Source organism: Eumetopias jubatus, unplaced genomic scaffold (assembly GCF_037043125.1).
Source record: "Eumetopias jubatus isolate StellerSeaLion01/CBP00866 unplaced genomic scaffold, mEumJub1_p1.0 scaffold_11, whole genome shotgun sequence".
NCBI classification, from domain to species: domain Eukaryota; kingdom Metazoa; phylum Chordata; class Mammalia; order Carnivora; family Otariidae; genus Eumetopias; species Eumetopias jubatus.
The window spans coordinates 54,658,653-54,683,125 of record NW_028274817.1 but is presented as its reverse complement, the minus strand read 5'-3'; the positions used below and the strand labels follow the sequence as shown (position 1 = coordinate 54,683,125).

The 24,473-nt window shown below is 37.3% G+C and overlaps 1 protein-coding gene and 1 pseudogene across 2 annotated transcripts in view; both read left to right on the top strand.

The window, feature by feature from the left end:
• The first annotated feature begins 969 nt into the window (after positions 1-969).
• Positions 970-24,473, top strand: part of KLHL4 (kelch like family member 4) — a 145,497-nt gene continuing 121,993 nt past the window's right edge. For both annotated transcript variants that reach the window (XM_088028974.1, XM_028101459.1), the window contains exon 1: positions 970-1,438. In XM_088028974.1, coding sequence (XP_087885100.1) covers positions 1,017-1,438 — 422 coding nt within the window. In that variant the 5' untranslated portion in view covers positions 970-1,016. The remainder of the gene's footprint in view (positions 1,439-24,473) is intronic.
• LOC114207493 (hsc70-interacting protein-like) lies at positions 22,096-23,393 on the top strand (annotated as a pseudogene).

Here is a 24,473-nt window from a genome sequence, read left to right as displayed (position 1 = left end):
TACTTTGTGTATAGCTATTACTGAGTTATATGGCAATACGGAATTGATTCAAAACAGGCCCTTTTTCATCCTCTCACAAGGACTTGTGAACAAAGAAAATAGACCTTTAACATTCCCTGTGAAAGTAAAGAGCATAATAAGGAGGTGTTTATACAGGCATGGAGCCACAACAGACTATTTGTTTTCAAGTTATTGTCACTGAGAGAAGGCATCTCTTCTTAACCTAACCAGTTTAGAAAAAACACTGCTCTCTTCCTTCAGGTATAGACTTAAAACACTATGAATACATCCTCTAGGGGTGTGTGTGTGTTTAGTCATGGGTAACCAACACTTTCTTATGTTTCTGAAACTGTTCAGGTTTTTAAGCAAATATTAATATAAGACCATTCACATTTTTAGATATTTTGTAAAAATAACTACAAACCTGCATGAGAGGACTGATAAGATACTGTCCCTTAATGAACCCCATGAAAATTTCTATAAGAACCTGAAAAAGATCATTATGAATTTCCTGGTATAAATTATTCTAGGACAAAATGGCACATTCTCAGAGGTGGGCTAATCTGGGAGGGGATGGGGTGAGTAGAGGGAACATAGAAGGAAGTGAGTTTAAATACTGCTTTTTCTCACTTGCCTGGGTTTAAGCTACAGATGCTGTACTTAGGTTAAAGAAGAAGCTGGGTTAGATATTTGCAAGTCCAGGTGGGAGGGCTGTGAGCCTGCAAATCTAGCAGTGGCAGTGTGCTGTGGTAGCTGTTTTCCTGTGCTAAGCTGATTTACTTTAAGGTCTGATCTCATCATCCTGTCAGTGTGAGTTCCCACCTACACTGTTAGCTGCAGTTTTCTCAGCTAGAAAGCTAGAGTGCACCACAGGCAGTGGGGGAAGGGAGGGAAGCAAGAAAGACTGCTCTCAGCACTTGTGCTTTTGTTAGTTCAGAAGAGGCAGAAAAACAGGAGATAACAAAGGCTCCATTTCCTTTCTGTGAGAGAAGGCTTTTGTCTTTCCTCCTGCAACAATGTCAGTGTCTGGCAAGGAAGAGTTTCATGTGAAACAGATCCTAAGGCTACATTGGAGGTGGTTTAGTCATCCCTCTCAAGGGTCGCCCAACACTGGAAACTGCTTTCAGCAGGAAGGATATGAGCATAGAGGGACCCCGGTTCAGGGCAGGTTGAACAACCATGCTCAGGACAGAAACAGACTGAAAAAAAGGAACAATCCTTTCCACCTCAACATACTAACACCAGTGCCAGGACTGGCCCCTGACCATCAAAGAGCCTTTCAGAATTGGCACTCACAAAACTCGATAGAACATCTTCGAGCAAATGAAGATACTCCTAAAGCAGTTTCAGAAGAGAGTTTGTTTAAAGAAGCCTGTGAGAAACACTTACAAGATTTGGAGATGATTGCTGATGATAACACAGAAGATTCTACAGTGAGGTAGGAGTTTTCAGTCGCATAACTGAAAACCATAGATTAGGTTAACTTATTCTCTACAACTCTCATTTACTGTTTAAATAAAAGTGCTATAATTATCTCAATTTGTATGCAGCCAATCAGGGTTTATAAGAAACCACCTCCTCTAAGTCTATAAAGAAAAACAGTAATTTTACATATGTTTTGATAATTAATGGGAAATATGTTTTAGGGTTTTGAGTTTACTTTTCTGATTCCATTCCAATTTTGTTAAGATTTCTGTTTTAGTCATAAGAGATGTTTATTATAATTACTAACTTTTTGTAAATATCCTCTGTGGCTTGGATGTTTATATACTTGTAATTCTCTGTGCCAGTGTAATAAATCACATAAGTAGAAACTCTGACTTTTGTTGAGTTAGGCCAATTCTGACAAAATAAAAGCTTTAACTACTCAGCACATTCTTATCTGTTCCTTAATACATAGTTACTGTATTTACACTCGATAAATACATTATCTTTATGTGAGAGTACAGAACAGCTTCCTTTCACATTTGAGATTTGTTTCAAAGTTTACAATCATGAAAATATTTTGCATAAAGCAAGTAATGAAATGTCCTTATAGCAGCAATGTCTGAACGTAGGAAATGGAACATGTTAGCTATTTCAGGACATTAAAACAAAATAAGAAGTGATAGTAAAGTATAGCTTTAGTACAGCTCATAAAATATTTGACTTAGTCTTATTTTTGTGTCCACTAGTACTGTTTGAGTGAAAGAAAATTATGTTCTGTACTCTAATCTTGTCCAATATAACAACCTAGTAGAGTTTTACTTTTTTTTTCCTTTTTCATTATCAGATTTTATTTCCCCCATATATGTAGACACAACTGATGATCTTGGTAATGTAATTAAGGTGTAAAAGAGCCATAAGAAAACAAGTATTTTTGATATATTTTAAATTATATAACAGTTCAACATGAAGCTATGCTTATTTATTTGGAAATAATCTTTAACTTATTTGGTGTACTGTGTCTCTACAAAAGTACAGAGGAGAAGAACTGGTAAATTTGTTTCTAGATATAAGGTTTCTTTATTTTCCCAATGTATCTGCCTGACACTTCCTTGCCTCCATAAATTCAAAACAAAATATCAGTAAAAAAGCAACATAACATTATGACAAATGGCTATCAACTGTGCAAAATGATGCCTTTGTAGGAACTGTTTTTCTGTTGCTATGTAAACATGCAAAAGACTTTGTGAAAAGACTTTAAGTATAATATTGGATTGTACATGATACAGATATTTTAAGAAATAGTGTATATATTAATTTTCCTAAATATTTTGTGATTACCCAAGAATATGCTATATAACTGCTGGGATAGCAGGTTGTATTTAATAGAATTAATTTTACTTTCAAAATGATATGTAATCCATGCTTTTAGATTCAGCACATTTTCAAATGAACTCTCTTCACCGTGAATCACAATTTCAAAAACTGCTGAATTTAGAGATTAATATTAATGCATTTGATTCCGTTGTAGAGAAATTTAAACGATCCATTGTGACCTCCTGATAAAATTTTTTGAAGATTCCTGAATTTATTTGCCAGCATGAGAATATATTCACAATAAATTAGTTGCTAAAAAATGTTGGATAAAATGTCAAATATAAAGTGTCACCAAGTAATATTTTAAAAATATATATATTTCTCTTTTTATTCCTGATAGTTTTCATGTTTTAAAGAAATGTTCTGTTAAATGTTCTATGGTTACAGTAGAAAGTTAATATTTTCTTAAAATAAATAGAGTTAGTAGATTTATAGGTGTGCCAAGATATTTTAAGCAAAAGAGAAGTTGTAAATTAATTAAAATATGATGGTTTATTAATCTATCATTAGCCATTCTGGATTATGTCTTGATTAAAAAGAGTTTGAGAAGGAACTTTCTGTGTCTTGCTTCTCTAATGCCTCTCTTCAACAAGATTGGGGAGCAAGAGGAAAGAATCCTGAGAAGTTGACAACAACCTGGCATTCCCTCTTGTGGTAAATGAACAAACTAAGTAACAAGGCAGTCAGTGTAGAGAATGATCACACTACTACAAGATAGACTCTGACATTCTGGGCAAAGTAAGGTTATCTAAGTCATCCTGCTTTCTACAAATAGTGCAAAAAATTAATAGAGAATGGACTAAATTGTTAGCATGCAACATAACTGAATAACCTACAATTATTCTTAATACAAATAATAAATCCAAAGTATTAAAGTTGTACATAAGTGATGAATCACTAAATTCTACACTTGAAACTAATATTACATTGTATGTTAACTAACTGGAATTTAAATAAAAATTTGGAGAGAGAAATAAATAGTTATATTAATATATTGGTTTGAATATTTAAAAAACCCAAATACATTTCTTTTTTCCCTTTAAATTTTGTATTGTTATGTTAATCACCATACAGTACATCATTAGTTATTGATGTAGTCTTCCATGATTCATTGTACATAACACCCAGTGCTCCACGCAGAACGTGCCCTCTTTAATACCCATCACCAGGCTAACCCTCCCCCCATCCCCCTCCCGTCTAGAACCCTCAGTTTGTTTTTCAGAGTCCACTCAAATACATTTCTATGTAATTGAATTTTAAGTATGTACTTCATTTAGGAACAGCACCATATCATGATCCCACACTGTAACTATGTGCATACCAGTATGACAGTCATTATCATTTATTGTCTTAGTTATCTACTAACTCTACATCTTTGCTTCATCACAACTACCTTGTTCAGTGTCCTTTCTTTTCTTTATTTCAACCTCAGCATTCCAAAAACTAGAACAAATATTTTAACAGTGTGTTATGATCATGCTTCTCATATGACATATATTGATTTTTGTTTGTTTATTCATTTGTTTTTAGATTCCACTTATGAATGAAATCACATGGTATTTGTCATTCTCAATCTGTTGTCATTCACTTCGCAAAATTTTTTACACTGCATTATTCCATAGATATTATTATTTCAAAGGAAATAAGGAACAAACTACAATTTGTAGTTTATAGAAAGTTTAAGGTTAAATCCTTCTGCTTATGGTTTAAAATGTACTGTAGAAAATTATAGAAATTGTTTAACTGTTTTACCAAATTTAGAGCATTTTAACAAATAATTTAATATTAATGCCATGATTCCAAGCCATTTTTGAGATAGGACATCTATTGGTTGATTTTAAATCTTTGCTAGTTACAGCCTCATTCCTTATAATAAGTTATCATGGTCCTCATGTTTCATTTCTAATGGTGTAGTATTGCATATATATTTAACTTAAAATTAATTAAAATATGTTTAACATTTGAAAAATGGGAATCCTTTCCATCTAGGGATCTAGCAATATGTTAGGCCCATGTTCTTTTAAATATTATGATTAAGCATCTCTATAATTGTTATTTCTTTTTTTACATTAAATTAACCAACATATAATAAAAATTTAAAAGATAAACTATAAACTAAAGTACTAAGTGGCTGATAACAATTGTTATTTCTGATATTTGAAAGGCAACTATTTCCCTTCTGCATTTGGAAATAGAAATAAAAGACAAAATGTGTGGTACTATTTAATATGTGACTTCAAGAACATCATATTAATATCAACTTGTTACACATTGCCTAAATGTTCAGTCACTTAGTACTTTATAGTTCATTTTTAAAATTTGTATGTCTTCTTTCTGACTTTTGTAAGACATCTTCTTTTTTTTTTAAGATTTTATTTATTTATTTGAGAGAGAGAGAATGAGAGATAGAGAGCATGAGAGGGAAGAGGGTCAGAGGGAGAAGCAGACTCCCTGCTGAGCAGGGAGCCCGATGTGGGACTCGATCCCGGGACTCCAGGATCATGGCCTGAGCGGAAGGCAGTCGCTTAACCAACTGAGCCACCCAGGCGCCCAAGACATCTTCTTAATAGTAATCTCATTGATGTCTTTCCTATGACTTTGTAAGTAAAAATTACATGCAGCGTTATAGGAATATCAGTATAAAACTTTTATATTTGAAGATGAAAAACTGAAATCAAGGTGGAGAAGTGAGGAAAAGTAGGCCCTTAATTAAAAAGAAAACCTCTGGTAGAAATGTAATATTCTACAAGATGAATCTGGAACATTTTGTTGCCATAAAGTAAGAAAGTCCTCAAAAAATAATGATGGGGGCTATTGTCATGTCAAAGGAAAACAGGAGCCAAGTAAAAAAGCTCTCATTGGCCAAAGCCAGAACAATTTTACCAACAAAATAAAATATTGTTTGATTATAAACCAAAGTAAAAAATAAATATTCATAATTCCATATTGACATGAATAAGTGATTGAATAAATAGAGCAAAGACAAATGTATTATGCAAAAAAATTCCATATGATTTATGTACATAATCTGCCCTCAAGGAGGTGGAGGTGACTACTGTTCTTTAAGTGTGGGCTGCACATAAACTTCTTTCTTAAAAGTGATACAATATAGAACTGTTGGTGTTGGGGGGAGTAAATTTACAGTAGAGAAACCTAACAAATAGTACCTCAGTCAGGTAATTAAGTTTAACATCAGAAGTGCTCAGTCATTTTGATAGTATGTACACTTGGTATGATGTGATGATTCTGGTACTTTAGTTCTGTCCTTTTCTCCCACAAAACCTATAACCTCCCCAGTCTAATAATGAGAAAAACCATCAGACAAATCCAAATAGAAGAACATTTAAAAAGTACCTGGTTTGTAATCTTCAAACTATTAATGTCATAACAAAAGGAAAGTCTGAAGGGCCCCTGGATGGCTCAGTCAATTGAGTGGCCCACTGTTGGTTTTGGCTCAGGTCAGGATCTCAGGGTCCTGGGACCAAGCTTCACATCAAACTCCATGCTCAGCAGGGAGTCTGCTCCAGGATTCTTTCTCTCCCTGATGATGATCATGATCATACCAGAGACACAGCACAAGGAAGACAAACCCCCATAATATCTGGCTTTGAAAGTGAGAGGGTCTGAATTTCATGAGTTCTTACAACCAGTGGGACTTAAAGCCTGGAATTCTAAAAACCAGTGAGCTTGGCTCTGGGAGAGCTTTGAGAACCTTAGGAAGCTGAGTCCCTGCCCATAAAGAGGCAGCATGCCAAATAGCCTGAACAGATATAGCATAGATATAGCATAGAACCAGCAGTTAGATAAGTGCCTGGGGAGAGTGATTTACTCATTACAGAACATTTCCAAGAGAGATAAGGATGTCAGGGAGACTCCTTCAGGAACAAAGTAGCTTGCAGGGACCAATTCCCCCCCCCATCCTTCAGGGTAAACAACCCCCTCCAGGAATGAACACTGTGCCCAAATTCACTACCTAACATGCTTACACCAAGTCCTGATGCCCCCCCCCACCCTTCAGCTGATCCACCCTTTGCAGTCACCCTTGCTCCAGTCACAAGACCGTGGGTCCCCTCCCCCCAGAAGATCAGTACAGACCTTGCTAGCACCCTCTCTTGACAAATACCTTTTGTGGGGTTTCAGTCCTGATGGCTACAGTGGCCCAGCAATGGTTGTGACAGCAGCAGTGGACACTACAGAAGACTGAGATGCACCTTGAAAAAATGTGTGCCCCAACCACACATGCTGTGCATATTCACTTAGGTCAACCCATCTTGGAAGTGGGGGTTCCAGGTTTCATTTAGCAAGCAGACTAGCCTATACACTGTTAAAATGTACCCCACACCTACTAGGGACCAAGCACTGCCTACAACAGGTGAAGGGTTACTGCAGACAACCACACTGAAGTGAAAAAAAACCAGAACACAAAAGAGCACACACAATACACACAGGAATTACTCCCTGAAGTGCCAGGTCCTAGGGAATAGAGGACACTGCACTGCAGGGGGCAAAAACACTTCTTCTTCAAAAGACCATAACCTTCAAGACCAGGACACATAGCTGGCATTTCCTACTACACAGAAACAGACACAGAGAGTTAGAGAAAATGAGGAGACAGAGAAATATTCCACAAATGAAATAATAGGACAAATATTTCACAAATGAAATGAGGACAAAGAGACCTAAGCCAAATAGGTATAAGTAATAAGCTTGATAGAAAATTTAAAGCAATGATAATAAAGATACTCACTAGACTTGAGAAAAGAGTAGAGGACATCAGCAAGACCCTTAACAACAACAACAAAAAAAAACGAATCGGAGATAAAGAACACAATAAAATAAATTTATTTATTTTTTAATTATGTCATGTTAATCACAATACATTACATCATTAGTTTTTGATGTAGTGTTCCATGATTCATTGTTTGCGTATAACACCCAGTGCTCCATCCAGTATATGCCCTCTTTAATACCCATCACCAGGCTAACACATCCCCGCACCCCCTCCCATCTAGAACCCTCAGTTTGTTTCCCAGAGTCCATAGTCTCTCATGGTTCGTCTCCCCCTCCAATTTCCACCTCTTCATTTTTCTCTTCCTGCTATCTTCTTCTTCTTTTTTTTTTAACATATAATGTATTATTTATTTCAGAGGTACAAGTCCGTGATTCAACAGACTTATACAATTCACAGCACTCACCATAGCACATACCCTCCCCAATGTCTATCACCCAACCATCCCATCCCTCCAAAACCCCACCACTCCAGCACCCTCAGTTTGTTTCCTGATTAAGAATTCCTCATGTCAGTGGGGTCATATGATACATGTCTTTCTCTGTTTGACTTATTTCACTCACCATAATACACTCCAGTTCCATCCATGTCAGTGCAAATTGCAAGATTTCATTCTATTAATGGCTGCATAATATTCCATTGTGTGTGTGTGTGTGTGTGTATGTATATATATATATATCACATCTTCTTTATCCATTCATCTATCAGTGGACATCTTGGCTCTTTCCATCGTTTGACTGTTGTGGACATTGCTGCTATAAACATTGGGGTGCACGTATCCTTCAGATCCCTACATTTCTATCGTTGTGGTAATACCCGGTAGTGCAATTGCTGGGTCATAGAGCAGCTCTATTTTCAACTTTTTGAGGAACCTCCATACCATTTTCCAGTGTGGCTGCACCAGCTTGCATTCCGACCAACAATGTAGGAAGGTTCCCCTTTCTCCGCATCCCTGCCAACATCTATCATTTCCTGACATGTTAATTTTAGCCATTCTGACTGGTGTGAGGTGGTATCTCATTGAAGTTTTGATTTAGATTTCCCTGATGCCAAGTGATGTTGAGCACTTTTTCATGTGTCTGTTGGCTGTTTGGATGTCTTCTTTGGAAAAAATGTCTGTTCATGTCTTCTGCCCATTTCTTGATTGGATCATTTGTTCTCTGGGTGTTGAGTTTGATAAGTTCTTTATAGATTTTGGATACTAGCCCTTTATCTGATATATCATTTGCAAATATCTTCTCCCATTCTGTCGGTTGTCTTTTGGTTTTGTTGACTGTTTCTTTTGCTGTGCAAAAGCTTTTTATCTTGATGAAATCCCCATAGTTCATTTTGCCCTTGCTTCCCTTGCCTTTGGTGATATTTCTAGGAAGAGTTGCTGTGGCTGGGGTCGAAGAAGTTGTTGCCTCTGTTCTCCTTTAGGATTTTGATGGACTCCTGTCTCACATGTAGGTCTTTCAGCCATTTTGAGTCAATTATTGTGGGTGGTGTAAGGAAATGGTCCAGTTTCATTCTTCTGCATGTGGCTGTCCAATTTTCCCAACCTCATTTGTTGAAGAGACTGTCTTTTTTCCATTGGACATTCTTTCCTGCTTTGGCGAAGATTAGTTGACCATAGAGTCGAGGGTCCATTTCTGGGCTCTCTATTCTGTTCCATTGTTCTATGTGTCTGTTTTTGTGCCAGTACCATACTGTCTTGATGATGACAGCTTTGTAATAGAGCTTGAAGTCTGGAATTGTGATGCTGCCAGCTTTGCTTTTCTTTTTCAACATTCCTCTGGCAATTTGGGGTCTTTTCTGGTTCCATAGAAATTTTAGGATTATTTGTTCCATTTCTTTGAGAAAAGGTGGATGGTATTTTGATAGGGATTGCATTAAATGTGTAGATTGCTCTAGTAACATTGACATCTTCATAATATTGGTTCTTCCAATCCATGAGAATGGAATATTTTTCCATTTTTTTATGTCTTCCTCAATTTCTTTAAAAAGTATTTTATAGTTTTCTGAGGACAGATACTTTGCCTCTTTCGTTAGATTTATCCCTAGGTATCTTATGGTTTTGGGTGCAATTGTAAGTGGGATTGACTCCTTAATTTCTTTTTCTTCTGTCTTGTTTTTGGTGTATAAGAATGCCACTGATTTCCGTGCATTGATTTTATATCCTGCCACATTACTGAATTCCTGTATGAGTTCTAGCAGTTTTGGGGTGGAGTCTTTTGGGTTTTCCACATAAAGTATCATATCCTCTGCAAAGAGTAAGTGTTTGACTTCTTCTTTGACAATTTGGATTCTTTTATTTCTTTTTGTTGTCTGATTGCTGTGGCTAGGACTTCTAATAATATGTTGAATAGCAGTGCTGATAGTGGACATCCCTGCTGCATTCTTGACCTTAGGGGGAAAGCTCTCAGTTTTTCCCCCTTGAGAATGATATTCGCTGTGGGTTTTTCATAGATGGCTTTTATGATATTGAGGTATGTACACTCTATCCCTATACTCTGAAGAGTTTTGATCAAGAAAGGATACTGTACTTTGTCAAATGCTTTTTCTGCATCTATTGAGGGGATCATATGGTTCTTATTTTTCATTTATTAATATATTGCATCACATTGATTGATTTGTGGATGTTGAACGAACCTTGCAGCCCAGGGATAAATCCCACCTGGTCGTGGTGAATAATCCTTTTAATGTACTGTTGGATCCTATTGGCTAGTATTTTGGTGAGAATTTTTGCATCCATGTTCATCAGGGATATTGGTTTATAATTCTTTTTGATGGGATCTTTGTCTGGCTTGGGGATCAAGTAATGGTGGCCTCATAAAACGAGTTTGGAAGTCTTCCTTCCATTCCTATTTTTTGGAACAGTTTCAGAAGAATAGGTATTAATTCTTCTTTAAATGTTTCGTAGAATTCCCCTGGGAAGCCGTCTGGACCTGGGCTTTTGTTTCTTGGGAGATTTTTGATTCCTGCTTCAATTTCTTTTGTGGTTATAGATCTGTTCAGGTTTTCTATTTCTTCCTGGTTCACTTTTTGTAGTTTATACATCTCTAGGAATGCATCCATTTCTTCCAGATTATCTAATTTGCTGACATATAGTTGCTCATAATATATTCTTATAATTGTTTGTATTTCTTTGGGGTTGGTTGTGATCTCTCCTCTTTCATTCATGATTTTATTTATTGAGGTCCTTTCTCTTTTCTTTTTGGTATGTCTGGCTAGGGGTTTATCAATCTTACTAATTCTTTCAAAGAACCAGGGCCTAGTGTTTTTGATCTGTTCTACTGTTCTTTTGGTTTCTATTTCATTGATTTCTGCTCCAATCTTTATTATTTCTCTTTTCCTCCTGGGTCTAGGCTTTGCTTTTCTTTCTCCAGCTCCTTTAGGTGTAGGGTTAGGTTGTGTATTTGAGACTTTCTTGTTTCTTGAGAAAGGCTTGTATTGCTATATACTTTCCTCTTAGGACTTCCTTTGCTGCATCCCAAAGCTTTTGAACAGTTGTGTTTTCATTTGTTGCCATGGATATTTTAATTCTTCTTTAATTTCCTGATTGACCCATTCATTCTTTAGTAGGATGGTCTTTAGCCTCCATGTTTTTGAGTTCTTTCTGACTTTCCCCTTGTGATTGAGTTCTAGTTTCAAAGCACTGTGGTCTGAAAATATGCAGGGAATGATCCCAATCTTTTGGTACCGGTTGAGACCTGATTTGTGGCCTAGGATGAGATCTATTCTGGAGTATGTTCCATGGGCACTAGCGAAAAATGTGTATTCTGTTGCTTTGGGATGGAAAGTTCTGAATATATCTTTGAAATCCATTTATTCCAATGTGTCATTTAAAGTCTTTATTTCCTTGTTGATCTTTTGCTTAGATGACCTGTCCATTTCATTAAGGGGGTGTTAAAGTCCCCCACTATTATTGTATTGTTTTTGATATGTTTCTTTGCTTTTGTTATTAATTGGCTTATATAATTGGCTGCTCCCATGTTAGGGGCATAGATATTTACAATTGTTATGTCTTCTTGTTGGATAGACCCTTTAAGTAGGACATAGTGTCCTTCCTCATCTCTTATTATAGTCTTTGGTTTAAAATCTAATCTGTCTGATATAAGGATTGCCACCCCAGCTTCCTTTTGGTGTCCATTAGCATGGTAAATGGTTTTCCACCCCCTCACTTTCAATCTGGGGGTGTCTTTGGGTCTAAAAGAGTCTCTTGCAGACAGCATATTGATGGGTCTTGTTTTTTCATCCAATCTGATACCCTGTGTCTTTTGATTAGAGCATTTAGCCCATTTATATTCAGGGTAACTATTGAAAGATATGAATTTAGTGCCATTGTACTGCCTGTAAGGTGACTGTGACTGTATATTGTCTGTGTTCCCTTCTGGTCTATGTTACTTTTAGGCTCTCTCTTTGCTTAGAGGACCCCTTTCAATATTTCTTGTAGGGCTGGTTTCATGTTTGCAAATTCCTTCAGGTTTTGTTTGGCCTGGAAACTTTTTCTCTCTCCTATTTTCAATGACAGTCTAGCTGGATATAGTATTCTTGGCTGCATAATTTCTCATTTAGTGCTCTGAAGATATCATGCCAGTCCTTTCTGTCCTGCCAGGTCTCTGTGGATAAGTCTGTTGCCAGTCTAATGTTTTTAACATTGTAGGTTACAGATCTCTTCTCCCGAGGTGCTTTCAGAATTTTCTCTCTGTCTCTGAGACTCGTAAATTTTACTATTAGGTGTTGGGGTGTTGACTTATTTTTATTGATTTTGAGGGGGATTCTCTGTGCCTCCGGATTTTGATGACTGTTTCCTTCCCCAAATTACGGACGTTCTCTGCTATAATTTGCTCCAATGTACCTTCTGCCCCTCTTTCTTTCTTCTTCTTCTGGCTTTCCAATTTTTCTAATATGGTTTTGTCTTATGGTATCACTTATCTCTCGAATTCTGCCCTCGTGATCCAGTAGTTGTTTCTCTCTCTTTTTCTCAGCTCTTTTATTTTCCATCATTTGGTCTTCTATATCATTAGTTTTCTCATCTGCCTCATTTATCCTAGGTGTTAGAGCCTCCATTTTTTATTGCAGCTCATTAATAGACTTTTTGGTTTCACCTTGGTTAGATTTTAGTTATTTTATTTCTCCAGAAAGCGTTTCTGTAATATCTCCATGCTTTTTTCAAGCCCAGCTAATATCTTTAAAATCATCATTCTGAACTCTTGTTCTGACATCTTACTAATGCCCATATTGATTAGGTCCCTGGCAGTCAGTACTGCTTCTTGTTCTTTTTGTTTTTTTGAGATGAATTTTTCTGTCTCTTCATTTTGTCCAGAGGAGAATAGATGAATAAGAGAACAAAAAAGGCTAACAATGGCCCTAGAAAAGTATACACTAAACCAATCAGAAGAGGCCTGGGGCACCTGGGTGGCTCAGTCATTAAGTGTTTGCCTTCGGCTCAGGTCATGATCTCAGGGTCCTGGGATTGGGCCCTGCATCAGACTCCCTGCTTGGCAGGAAGCCTGCTTCTCCCTCTCCCACTCCCCCTGCTTGTGTTTCCTCTCTTGCTGTGTCTCTCTCTGTCAAATAAATAAATAAAATCTTTAAAAAAAAAAACAAATCAGAAGAGGCCTGAAACTGTGGGAAAAGAAAGAGAAAGAAAGAAAAAAGGAAAAAAAAAGGAAAGAAAGATTAAAAAAAATATTATCAAATGTGATCAGGCTGGTGAATAGATCAGTGCCACACACTAGATTTTAGACGTATTTTGGTCTGTTAGAAGAAACTGCTTCCCAAAATTTTATAGAAAAAAAAGCTTATATATGTACAAAAATAAGGGTAAATACAATGAAGGGATGGAATATGCCTATAAAGATGAAAATTATAAACGATTTTATAAATTGAACTAAGATAAGAAGTTGGTTGAAAAAGAAAGAAGAGAAATTAAAGAAAAACGGTGGGGGGAGAATGTGATCAGGCAGGAGGCTAGAACAAAGTCATACACTAGAGATTTAGGGTATCCTTTGGTCTGTTAGAAGAAACTGTATCCGAAAATTTTAAAGAGAGAACAAATTATATATATACCAAAAAGAAGGTTAACTACTATGGAGGGATAGAATATGACTCTAAAAATGAAAAGTAAAAAAGGATTTTAAAAATGGAATTGATAAGGTATTGGTTGAAAAAGGGAAAAAGAAAAATTCAAAATAAAAAGTAAAAGAAAAAAAGTAAAATTAAAAAAAATTAAGTTTGAAAGACTAAAGAATAAGGGGGGGGAAAGCCATGAATTCTATGTGCTGTATTCCCCTAGCGCTGGCGTTCTGCCATTCTCATTGATTGGTAAACTCAGTCTTGGCTAGCTGTTCTTGCTGATCTTCTGGGGGCGGGGCCTGTTGCAGTGGTTCCCCAATGTCTTTGCCCAAGGTGGAATTGCCCTGCCCTTGCCAGAGGCCAGGCTAAATAATCTGCCTGGGTTTGCTCTCTGGCGCTATTGTTTCCTGCAAGGTTTTGGTACAATTTTGGAGGATGAGAGTGAAAATGGTGGCTTCCCAAACTCTGCCCCAGAGGAGCTAAGAACTCGGGGCCCCACTCCTCAGTGAGCCCCCAGAGAAAAGCAGTCAATCACTCCCGTCTCCCTGGTCTCTGGCCACACTCCGTGCTCACCAGGCCTGTGACTGTTTCTGTCTCTGGCTCATGACCCCGTGTGGAGTCTCCAAACCCAGCAGATTCCTGTGGTGCACTCTGGCACCGCTCCTCCCGGGGGAGGAAGGGGAGTCTCCCTGGATCTGCCGCTTGTTGGGTCCCTGCTGGCAGAGCAGTGGCCTGAGTGTGCTGCAGATCACGGCTTATGGCAACCCCAAGCTGAGAGCCCACTCCTCGGCTCCATCTCTGCAGCCGGCTTCCCTGCTCCGATACCTGGGAGCTCTGCTACACTCAGGCACACCCGGTATTTTTGTGACCCCAAGGGCCCTGAGACCACACAGTCCCAGTGACTGTTCCACCCCCTGCTTAGCCAGTGGAGTGACATCACTCAGCAGAGCCGACTTCTAAAATTCTGATTTTATGCTCCACTACTCTACCACTTGCCAGTAGTGGCTGACAGAGGCTCCCTCCCTCTCCATCTGTCTTCCCGAATATCACTTCAGATTCACTTTTCCGCATGTCCTACCTTCCAGAAAGTGGTCGCTTTTCTGTTCAGAGAGTTGCTGCTATTCTTTTCTTTGATCTCCTTTTGAGTTCGTAGGAGTTCACAATGGTTTGATCCCTATCTAGCTGAGTTCCTGGGACCAGACAAAATTTAGGTCTCCTACCCCTCCGCCATCTTGCTCCTCCCCTTTTGCCCTTCTCTTTTTATTTTTTAAAGTTTTATTTATTTATTTATTTATTTATTTGAGAGGGAGAGTATGAGCTGGGGAAGTGGCAGAGGGAGAGAGAATCTGAAGTAGACTTCACACTGAATGTGCAGCCTGATGTGGGGCTTGATCCTACAACCATGAGACCATCATCTGAATTGAAACTAAGAGTCAGACAGCAACCAACTGAGGCACCCTGGTGCCCCTCTCTTTTTTAAATTATAAGGATTTATGCAAGAAATCTTGAAAAGAATGGAGACAAAACTCACAAATCCCAAAGCTACACCTAATCTTGTATTTGAATTTTCTCTTACTGGATACTATTGCCAAAATCTTTGCTTTTATCAGATTTCATTAAAGGGTATAAACCCTTTAAATACTAAAGCAAAACAAACCACAGAAAATTTTTCATTTTATTTTTATATTTTGTGAATAATTAGGGCTAAAATATGCATTAAAGTTTTACAACAGAAGTACTGCACAGTAGATAAAAGAACTTGCACCTTAATGAGATTAGCAAACTTAAAAGGAACCAAGAATACAGATTATATTCTGCATATATAGTATAAACTGTATATAATTTTTATGCATATTAATGTATACTATAATTATATATATATATATATACACATATATATATTCTTAGTGATGTTAAAACCTTGAGTCATTTTTAGTTTAGACTGTTTTCATGCTGGTTTCTCTGGAATCTTCTACTTCTGAGGCCTTCTCATCATTATCCAGTATCTGCTGAATTTAATAGAGGGTAGTGAGAAAGACTAAAACTATTTTTTTCTCAATTCAAATTTTTGTCATCATTTTTCTTTAAATAAAATGTTTGTTCTGATTTTTTCCCAGAGTCTTCAGTTCCTTTTATGTCTCCTGCATATATGGAAAGTAGCTTGATGTCTTTTGCTAAAACATCATGTTCATATTAATTTATTTATCTTTGTTTTTCTTGATGTATCTGATTGTCATATTCAATGATGGGGGGCTTCAGCACTACCAAATACTTTATTTTTATTATTTTTCATAATTTGACACTTCTCTACAAAAACATCTAAAATAACATCATTAAAAAATATAAGTTGATTTTTAGATTGATCTGTGACTGAAAAGCAGCAATGGAAATTTGCCAATATTAGTTCTGTGAATCAATGACTATGAATTTTAAGCAGGTATCATGGAAAGGTCAACCCTAAACTTGTACATAACAATACCGTCTTGCTGTTTTTGCCAAATGCAAAACCGTTTCTTGTCTTTTGATGCACTTTATGCTGCTGGCTGCAAACAGAGAATAATTGGTAATTGTTATGGGCAGCAAAGTGTGTCTTTGTAATTTAGGGTTTGTTCATCCCAAAAGAATCATTATTTTTGCAGTCTACCTCAGTTTGTATTCAATTTGCTCAAAATATTAGATATGATTTGCTTTATAAAATTAATGGGAATGAAAAAACACACTGATGAAATTGCTAATATATGGAAGAAAAAATTAATTGACATGAACAATAGAATTTATCTTCAAGTCATGTTAACCAACCTAAAATGCCCATTGTTTTCTAGAAAAACAAAAGCTATTTTTGGCCCCACACCCAACCCAAGTAAAGTGTGTTTGTGTCCTGGGACATTTTTCTACCACACCCTACATAAAAAGGCATTACTGGGTATACTCTAGAGTCAGAGTATCAGAATTCAAAGACAAGTTCTGCTGCTTATTTGTGTTTATGACCTCAATTGAATTATTTAAACTCTTTGTGTCTCAGTTACTCTCATCTTTAAAATGAGAAAACTATCTGCACCTATTTCATATGGTTGTATAGAAGACAAATTGAAACAATAAATATAAAGTTATTGGAACAGTGCCTCACATGTAAATGTTCAATAAATGTTATCATTATCATTTTACATTTTTGAAAAATTTTCATCATACCTCATTCATCTTAGGCAGACTATTAAGCGTACTATAGTTTCTTATACGTGATAAAAAATAAAAACTGCCTCCTTATTATTTAGCCATTGCTTAATCATTCAGTTACTTATTTTATAATAAGTCATTATTTTACCAATTTCTTCATTTCCTTTCTGATTTGAGGAGATTTCCATGTATCTTCACAATCAAGTCAATTACAAACATCTTTCCCACATTTGCTGAAGTGGATATCTAGTGGTATCCACTGCAGTGGTAAAGTTTAGCAGGTAACATTTTCTAGTAATCTGAACAATGGATGAAATGCGAGAAATTCAATGATTTGTTTTAATGCATCATTGTGCTAATTGGGTTGTGGTAAAATCAAACTAACAAAATATAACATATAAGATAATAAAAACTTTTAAGTCTTTGTTGGATATTCTAGAAGCACACTGTGAGACATGAATACAATGAATATGTTAGAATAAGGGTAAATACACTTAATACACTTTTTCTGTAAAGTGACAGTAAATATCTTGAGCTTTGTAGGCCATCCAGTCTCTGTTGCAACTACTCAACTGATCTTAGTGTGAAAACAGCCAGAGGTAACATGTAAATGAATAAGTGTTACAGCATTTCAATAAAACCATATTTATAGACATTGAATTTGGAACTGCACATAATTTTCCTGTGTCCTTTTGCTCTTGTTAATTATTTAAAAAATGTAAAATCCCTTTTTAGCTTACTAACTATACAAAAGAGATGGCTGCTGGATTTGGCCCACAGGCCATATTTTGTTAACACTTGTTCTAGAAGCACTTAGTGAGACACGAAGGGAATGCTTTCTACAAAAACAAAAACAAAAACAAACAGAAAAAACAAACAAAACCTGAAAATGCTTTAATGTTGACCTCAGCTGAGATACTTTGAGCTTGAACCTTCCTGCTCGCTGAGTCTTACTCATTTTCTGGAGTGTTTTATTTTATATTCCTTTTAGATTCAATTTTGTATGTCAAGACGTTCTCCCTACTGTTAAAGAAGCTAAAGTAATTCTGACTGCAAGCTTTTTACACTGATATGAAACAATAAATGAAAGTCAAAAAAGCATATTACTATAAAATCTTTTCATGTCTGGAAAACAAAAATTTCATAAAAGTTAAAATTCCCCTAAAACTACTACATAATTAATACATTCAATAAATATTTATGAACCTAGTATATCTGAAGTACCTTGAAAGAGAGAATGATGTATAAAATAACTGCTTTCCAGTTGCTTACATTATAGCAGAGAGCATAAAATATGTATACCAATAATTATAAAGCAAAATGAAATGTAACAAGTGCTATAATCATATCAAATAAGCCATAGATAATGTTAGTATTTTTAACTAAATTAGAAAAACTTACTTACCAAAACTGTACTTTTAGTAATAAAAATAACTGTACCCTTAGTTCCAGTATGCTAACTACTGATGCAGAGGGTGTGTGTGTGTGTGTGTGTGTGTGTGTGTGTGTGACATGTTTATTCTTTTGGACAATAATTAGGTGCTTAGTAGTTTCAGAAAAAGGAAGCTGTTTCTCTATACTGGAGAAATGTTTGTGTTAAGGTAAAGTTTGGATACCTAAAAGGACTGTTGCCCACCAACATTTGCTTTTAGAACCCAGTGAAAATAATGCTTCAGTCTTGCCTCTAGACTCCTCCTGGTGACCCCTTATGTAGGCAGTGTAATTTGAGTACTAGAAAAACACTCATAGACCAAATATTCTGCCCTTATTCATCTAACTAATCTCCACATTTATTTTTGGAGATTACTTCCTCTTTTTCAAGGCAGTCATTGTCCTCTGTTAAGCCATAAATAGCCTTGGTTTCTCCACTGCTGGGTTTAGCTAAGATCATGTTTATTTGCAGGCCTCTGATCCTTTTTTCCACATGTTGTTAGGTTAATTTTTACCATAATCCAAATAAAACAATGTTGTTATCAAAATGGATTTTTTGTCTTTATTTTTTTATTTGAGTATACCTGACACACATTGCAATATTAATTTTAGCTGTAAAACATAGTGATTGGACAACTGTACACATTATTCTATGCTTACCAGAAGGGTAGCTATCATCACTCACCATACAATGCTATTGCAATACCATTGACTATATTCCCTATGCTGTGCCTTTTTTTTTAAAAGATTTTATTTATTTATTTGACAGAGAGAGACACAGTGAGAGAGGGAACACAAGCAGAGGGAGTGTGAGAGGGAGAAGCAGGCTTCCCACGGAGCAGGGAGACCGATGCGGGGCTTGATCCCAGGACCCTGGGATCATGACCTGAGCCAAAGGCAGATGCTTAACGGCTGAGCCACCCAGGCGTCCCTATGCTGTGCCTTTTATTACCATGTCTTAGTTATTCCATAACTGGAAGCCTGAATCTTCTACTCCCCTAAACGCATTTTACTCATCCCCTCACCCACCTTCTTTCCAGCAACCATCAGTTTGTTCTCTATATTTATAGGTCTGATTCTGCTGTTTATTTGTTTTGTAGATTCTACATATGAGTGAAATCATATGATATTTGCCTTTTTCTGAGTTATTTACTTACCATAATACCCTCTAATTCCATCCATGTTGTTGCAAATATCAAGATCTCATCCTATTTTATGGCTGTGTAATATTTCTTCATATATATATATAATATTTTATTACATATATGTAGATATAGATACATAGATATATACCACATCTCCTTATCTATTAATCTGTTAACTGACATTTATGTTGCTTCCATAATTTGGTTATTGTAAATAATGCTATAATAAACATAAGGTGCATATCTAGATAGATAGATAGATAGATAGATAGATAGATAGATAGATAGATATTTTATTTAGTGGTTTCATTTTCTTTGGGTAAATACCAATAGTGTAATTATTGGATCATATGGTATTTTCATTTATAATTTTTTTATGAAACCTCTGTACCATTATCCACAGTGGCTGTATTAATTTATATTCCCACCAACAGTAGATAAGGGTTCTTTTTTCTCCACATTCTCACCAAAATGAATTCTTAAATTTATCATACTCTATCCACTGCTTACATTACTGGAACATGGTACCTTGCAAACAGCACCATTCTAAGAACCCACTTTAACAGATGAGAGAGTGATTTAATTTAATTTAAATCTGAGATAAGGGTATATTTGGAAATATCCAAAAAAACAGGATAAAATGTTATCAAAAACAAATCTAGACATTATCACCATATTTTAAAAATTAGAACCCTACATTAAGATACACTCAACATGGTGCTACTATTGAAATAAAATACCGTACATAGGTTTCTCACTGGAGCTTTTAGTTGTCATGCATTGACAACCAATTTACAGAGACATAGATACATACACTTTCATGGGATTTTTCTAGTATAATTTTTTATAGTCACATCCTCAAAATAATCTCAGTTGGATTCTTGATCAAGACTCATGTAATACTACTACTAATGTGGTGTTCACTTGTTTAAAGGAAACCTTTATTTAAATTTAAAAAGGTACAGGAAACAGCAAAAAAAATCAACAAAATGAAGACAACCTAAGGAATGGGAAAAATATTTGCAAATTATTTATTTGATAAGAGGTAAATGCCCAAAATATATGAAGAACTCATAGGGAGAGCTAAGGTAGCAGCATGGTAGGAGGATCTTGGGCTTGTCTCATCCTTAGAACATAACTAAATAACTATCAAATCATTCTTAATACCAAAGAAATCAACTGAGGACTGACAGAAAAAACTGCACAACTAGAAGTAAAGAAGAAGCCACACTATGGAAAATAAGGAATGCAGAGATGTGTTTTGGGGGAGAAATAGATCACTGGTGCTGCAGAGGGGAGGGAGCCCTAGCTGTAGAGAGGGCCAAGAGAGAGTGGAGAGCACAGGGATATGCACAAGGAGAACACTTCTCCAAAGCCATTGACTGGGAAAATGAGAGGGGCTGATTTTCATGAGTTTTGCAACCAGTGGGGCTCAAAGACTAGAGTTTTAGAGGTCAGCAGGCTTGGCTGGGGTAGAAATCTGAGGGCACTGTCCTAGTCCTGGAGAGAAGGCAGGCAAACAACCTCCTCAGGGCAGACTGCAAGATCTGAGGACAACTGAAGGCACAGAGAGAGAGACTGTTCATTCTTTTTAGAGCATGTCTGTGAGAGATGACATTCACAGAAATACCTCTGGAGACAAAAGAGCCAACAGATGCCATTTCACTCCTCCACCTCCAGCATAGGCACAGAGACACCTGTTGAGGGCACCTAAACTGGACACTGGCTCTTTAGCCTGCTTTGCTCCAAATCCCACACCATTATGCTCTGGCACTACTGCCCTTCTCAGTTAAAGCGGCATCTTTCCAAGCACAGTAAGAACCACCCCACACACATAGACAAGTGCAGGCCCCCACCACAACATGTCCCTAAAGTTTGGAAGTTTAAAAGTTAGCAGACTTAGCTGGGACAGAGGACAAAGTGCATTGCACTTATCCAGGCAGGCAAGCAACCCAGAGACAAACAATATGACAACAGCAATATGAAAAATGCTGGGGATGCATGAGGGGAAATTATTCACTCTTCTGGGAGTGCTTCCCTGAGAGCAGCAAGCACAGATATCTCTCCCCAAAGATATAGGAGCTGAGTGGTACCATTTCCTCACCTGCCCCTCAGCATAAACCAACTTCAGGAAACAGCACCACTCCACCACTGGCTGTGCTCCACCACTGGAGCACAGTGGTTAGTAGTGCTCCAGTTAGTGCCTAAACTGGTTACACTAAGTCTCACCCCTTTTCACTATGCCGGTACTGCTTTTCTCAGGCAAGTGGGCATGAAAACCAGTGCAGCAGGCCTCTACCCCAGAATATCACCACAAACTCCTGCAAGAACCACATCTACTAAACATAGAGTTCCAAAGACTTCAGTTTTAGTGGAAGTAGTAGCAGGTCTCACTTAAGAAGCAAACCAGAACACACCTAGTTAAAACTTGCCACGCTCTGGTCAAGTTCCAAACACTGCCAACTGCAGGCAAAGAGAGCCTTGGAGACAACTGACTTGAGGGATAGAGCAGTCAAAACAGCAACAGCAGTGGGTTTCATGCGAAAACAATGAATCGTGAATCACTACATCAAAAACTAATGGTGTATTGCCCCTCCACACGATCACGCTGAGCTACTGCCCATGCCTAGAATCGACTGCAACCTCAGCAGCGCCTGCCACTTTCCACCTGCCGCCTGCCAACGCCTCTGGACCATGGACCCCTGCAAAGTGAGCAAGTGTCGGGCTTCGTGAAAATGTATAAGCAGGATCCAAGCGTTCTGCACACCGAGGAAATGCGCTTCCTGTGGGAGTGGGTGGAGAGCATGGGGGATAAAATACCACCTGCCACTCATAAAACTAAATCAGAAGACAATATCAAGGAAGAAAAAACAGATAGTAAGAAGGCAGAAGAAAACATAAAAACAGACGAACCATCAAGTGAGGAAAGTGATCTAGAAATTGACAATGAAGGTGTGATTGAACCAGATACTGATGCCCCTCAAGAAATGGGAGATGAAAATGTAGAGATAACTGAAGAAATGATGGATCAGGCAAATGATAAATAAGTGGTTGCCATTGATGCCCTAAATGAAGGTGAACTACAGAAAGCCATTGACTTGTTCACAGATGCCATCATACTGAATCCTCGCTTGGCCATTCTGTATGCCAAGAGATCCAGTGTCTTCATCAAATTACAGAAGCCTCGGGCGCCTGGGTGGCTCAGTCGTTAAGCGTCTGCCTTCGGCTCAGGTCATGATCCCAGGGTCCTGGGATCGAGCCCCACATCGGGCTCCCTGCTCTGCGGGAAGCCTGCTTCTCCCTCTCCCATCCCCCCCGCTTGTGTTCCCTCTCTCGCTGTGTCTCTCTCTCTGTCTGTCAAATAAATAAATAAAATCTTTAAAAATAAAAAAAAAATTACAGAAGCCAAATGCTGCCATTCGAGACCGTGACAGAGCTATTGAAATAAATCCTGATTCAGCTCAGCCTTATAAGTGGTGAGGGAAAGCACACAGATTTCTAGGCCATTGGGAAGAAGCAGCACATGATCTTGCCCTTGATTGTAAACTGGATTGTGATGAAGATGCTAATGCAATGCTGAAAGAAGTTTAACCAAGGCCCAGAAAATTGCTGAACATTGGAGAAAGTATGAGCAAAATTATGAAGAGTGAGAGATCAAAGAAAGAATAAAAAGTGTTAAGAAGGCTTGGGAAGAACATGAGAGAGCCCAAAGGGAGGAAGAAGCCAGACGACAATCAGGAGTTCAGTATGGCTCTTTCCCAGGTGGCTTTCCTGGGGGAATGCCTGGTAATTTTCCTGGAGGAATGCCTGGAATGGCAGGAATGCCTGGGCTCAATGAAATTCTTAGGGATCCAGAGGTTCTTGCAGCCATGCAGGATCCAGAAGTTATGGTGGCCTTCCAGGATGTGGCCCAGAACCCAGTGAATATGTCAAAATATCAGAATAATCCAAAGGTTATGAATCTCATCAGTAAATTTGGAGGTGAAGCATAATGCCCTTATGACAAATAAAGCCCTTGCTGAAGGAAAAGCAACGATCACCTAATGGATGTCACAATAATACAAACCAGTGTACCTCTGACCTTCTCATGAAGAAAGCTGGGTTGCTGTGAAGAGAATCCCTACCCCTCTGCCCCACATGCAACTGAAACATTCTATAGTGGCTTGCCGTTAGGGTAGTCATTCAGATAATGTTTTCTTACTAGGAATTACAAACTTTAAACATTTTTTAAAATCTTAGAAATATTAAAAAAAAACTAATAGTATATTGTATGGTGACTAACATAACATAATTAAATTAAATTAAAAAAAAACATAGTAACAGAGTGCACACAGCACACATCAGAGACACTCCCTGAAGCACCAGCCCTGGACACTATATGACTTCTCCTTCACAAAGACATTACTCAAAGGAGCAGGAAACATAACAAGATTTTCTATCACACAGAAGAAGACAGAGACCTAGACAAAATGCCAGATGGAAGAATTCATCCCAAAAGAAAGAACAATAAAAGGTCACAGCCAGAGATCTAATTGAAACAGATATAAGTAATATGCCTGATGGGATTTAAAACAAAATCATAATGATACTCAGTGGGCTTGAGGAAAACATGGAAGACATTAGAGAGACCCTTACCAAAGTGGTAAAGAGTTAAAAAACAATCAGTCAGAAATGAAAAATGCAATAATTTAGATTAAAAAAGACTGGATGTAATGACCATAAAGATGGAAAAAGCAGAGGAATAAGCAGATATAAGAATAAGCAGAAGAAGAAGCAGAGTGATATAGAAGATAGACTAATGGAAAATAATGAAGCTGAACAAAAGAGAGAAGAATGATGGATCATGAGAATAGACTTAGGGAAATCAGTGACCCCATCAAACATAATAACATTTGTCTCATAGGAGTCCCAGAAGAAGAGACAGAAAAGGGGGAAGAAGACGTATTTGAGGGAATTATAGCTGAAAACTTCCCTAATCTGGGGAAGGAACCAGACATCCAAAATCAGGAGGCACAGAGAACTCCCATTAAAATCAACAGAAGCAGGCCAACATGGAGACGTATTGTAGATAA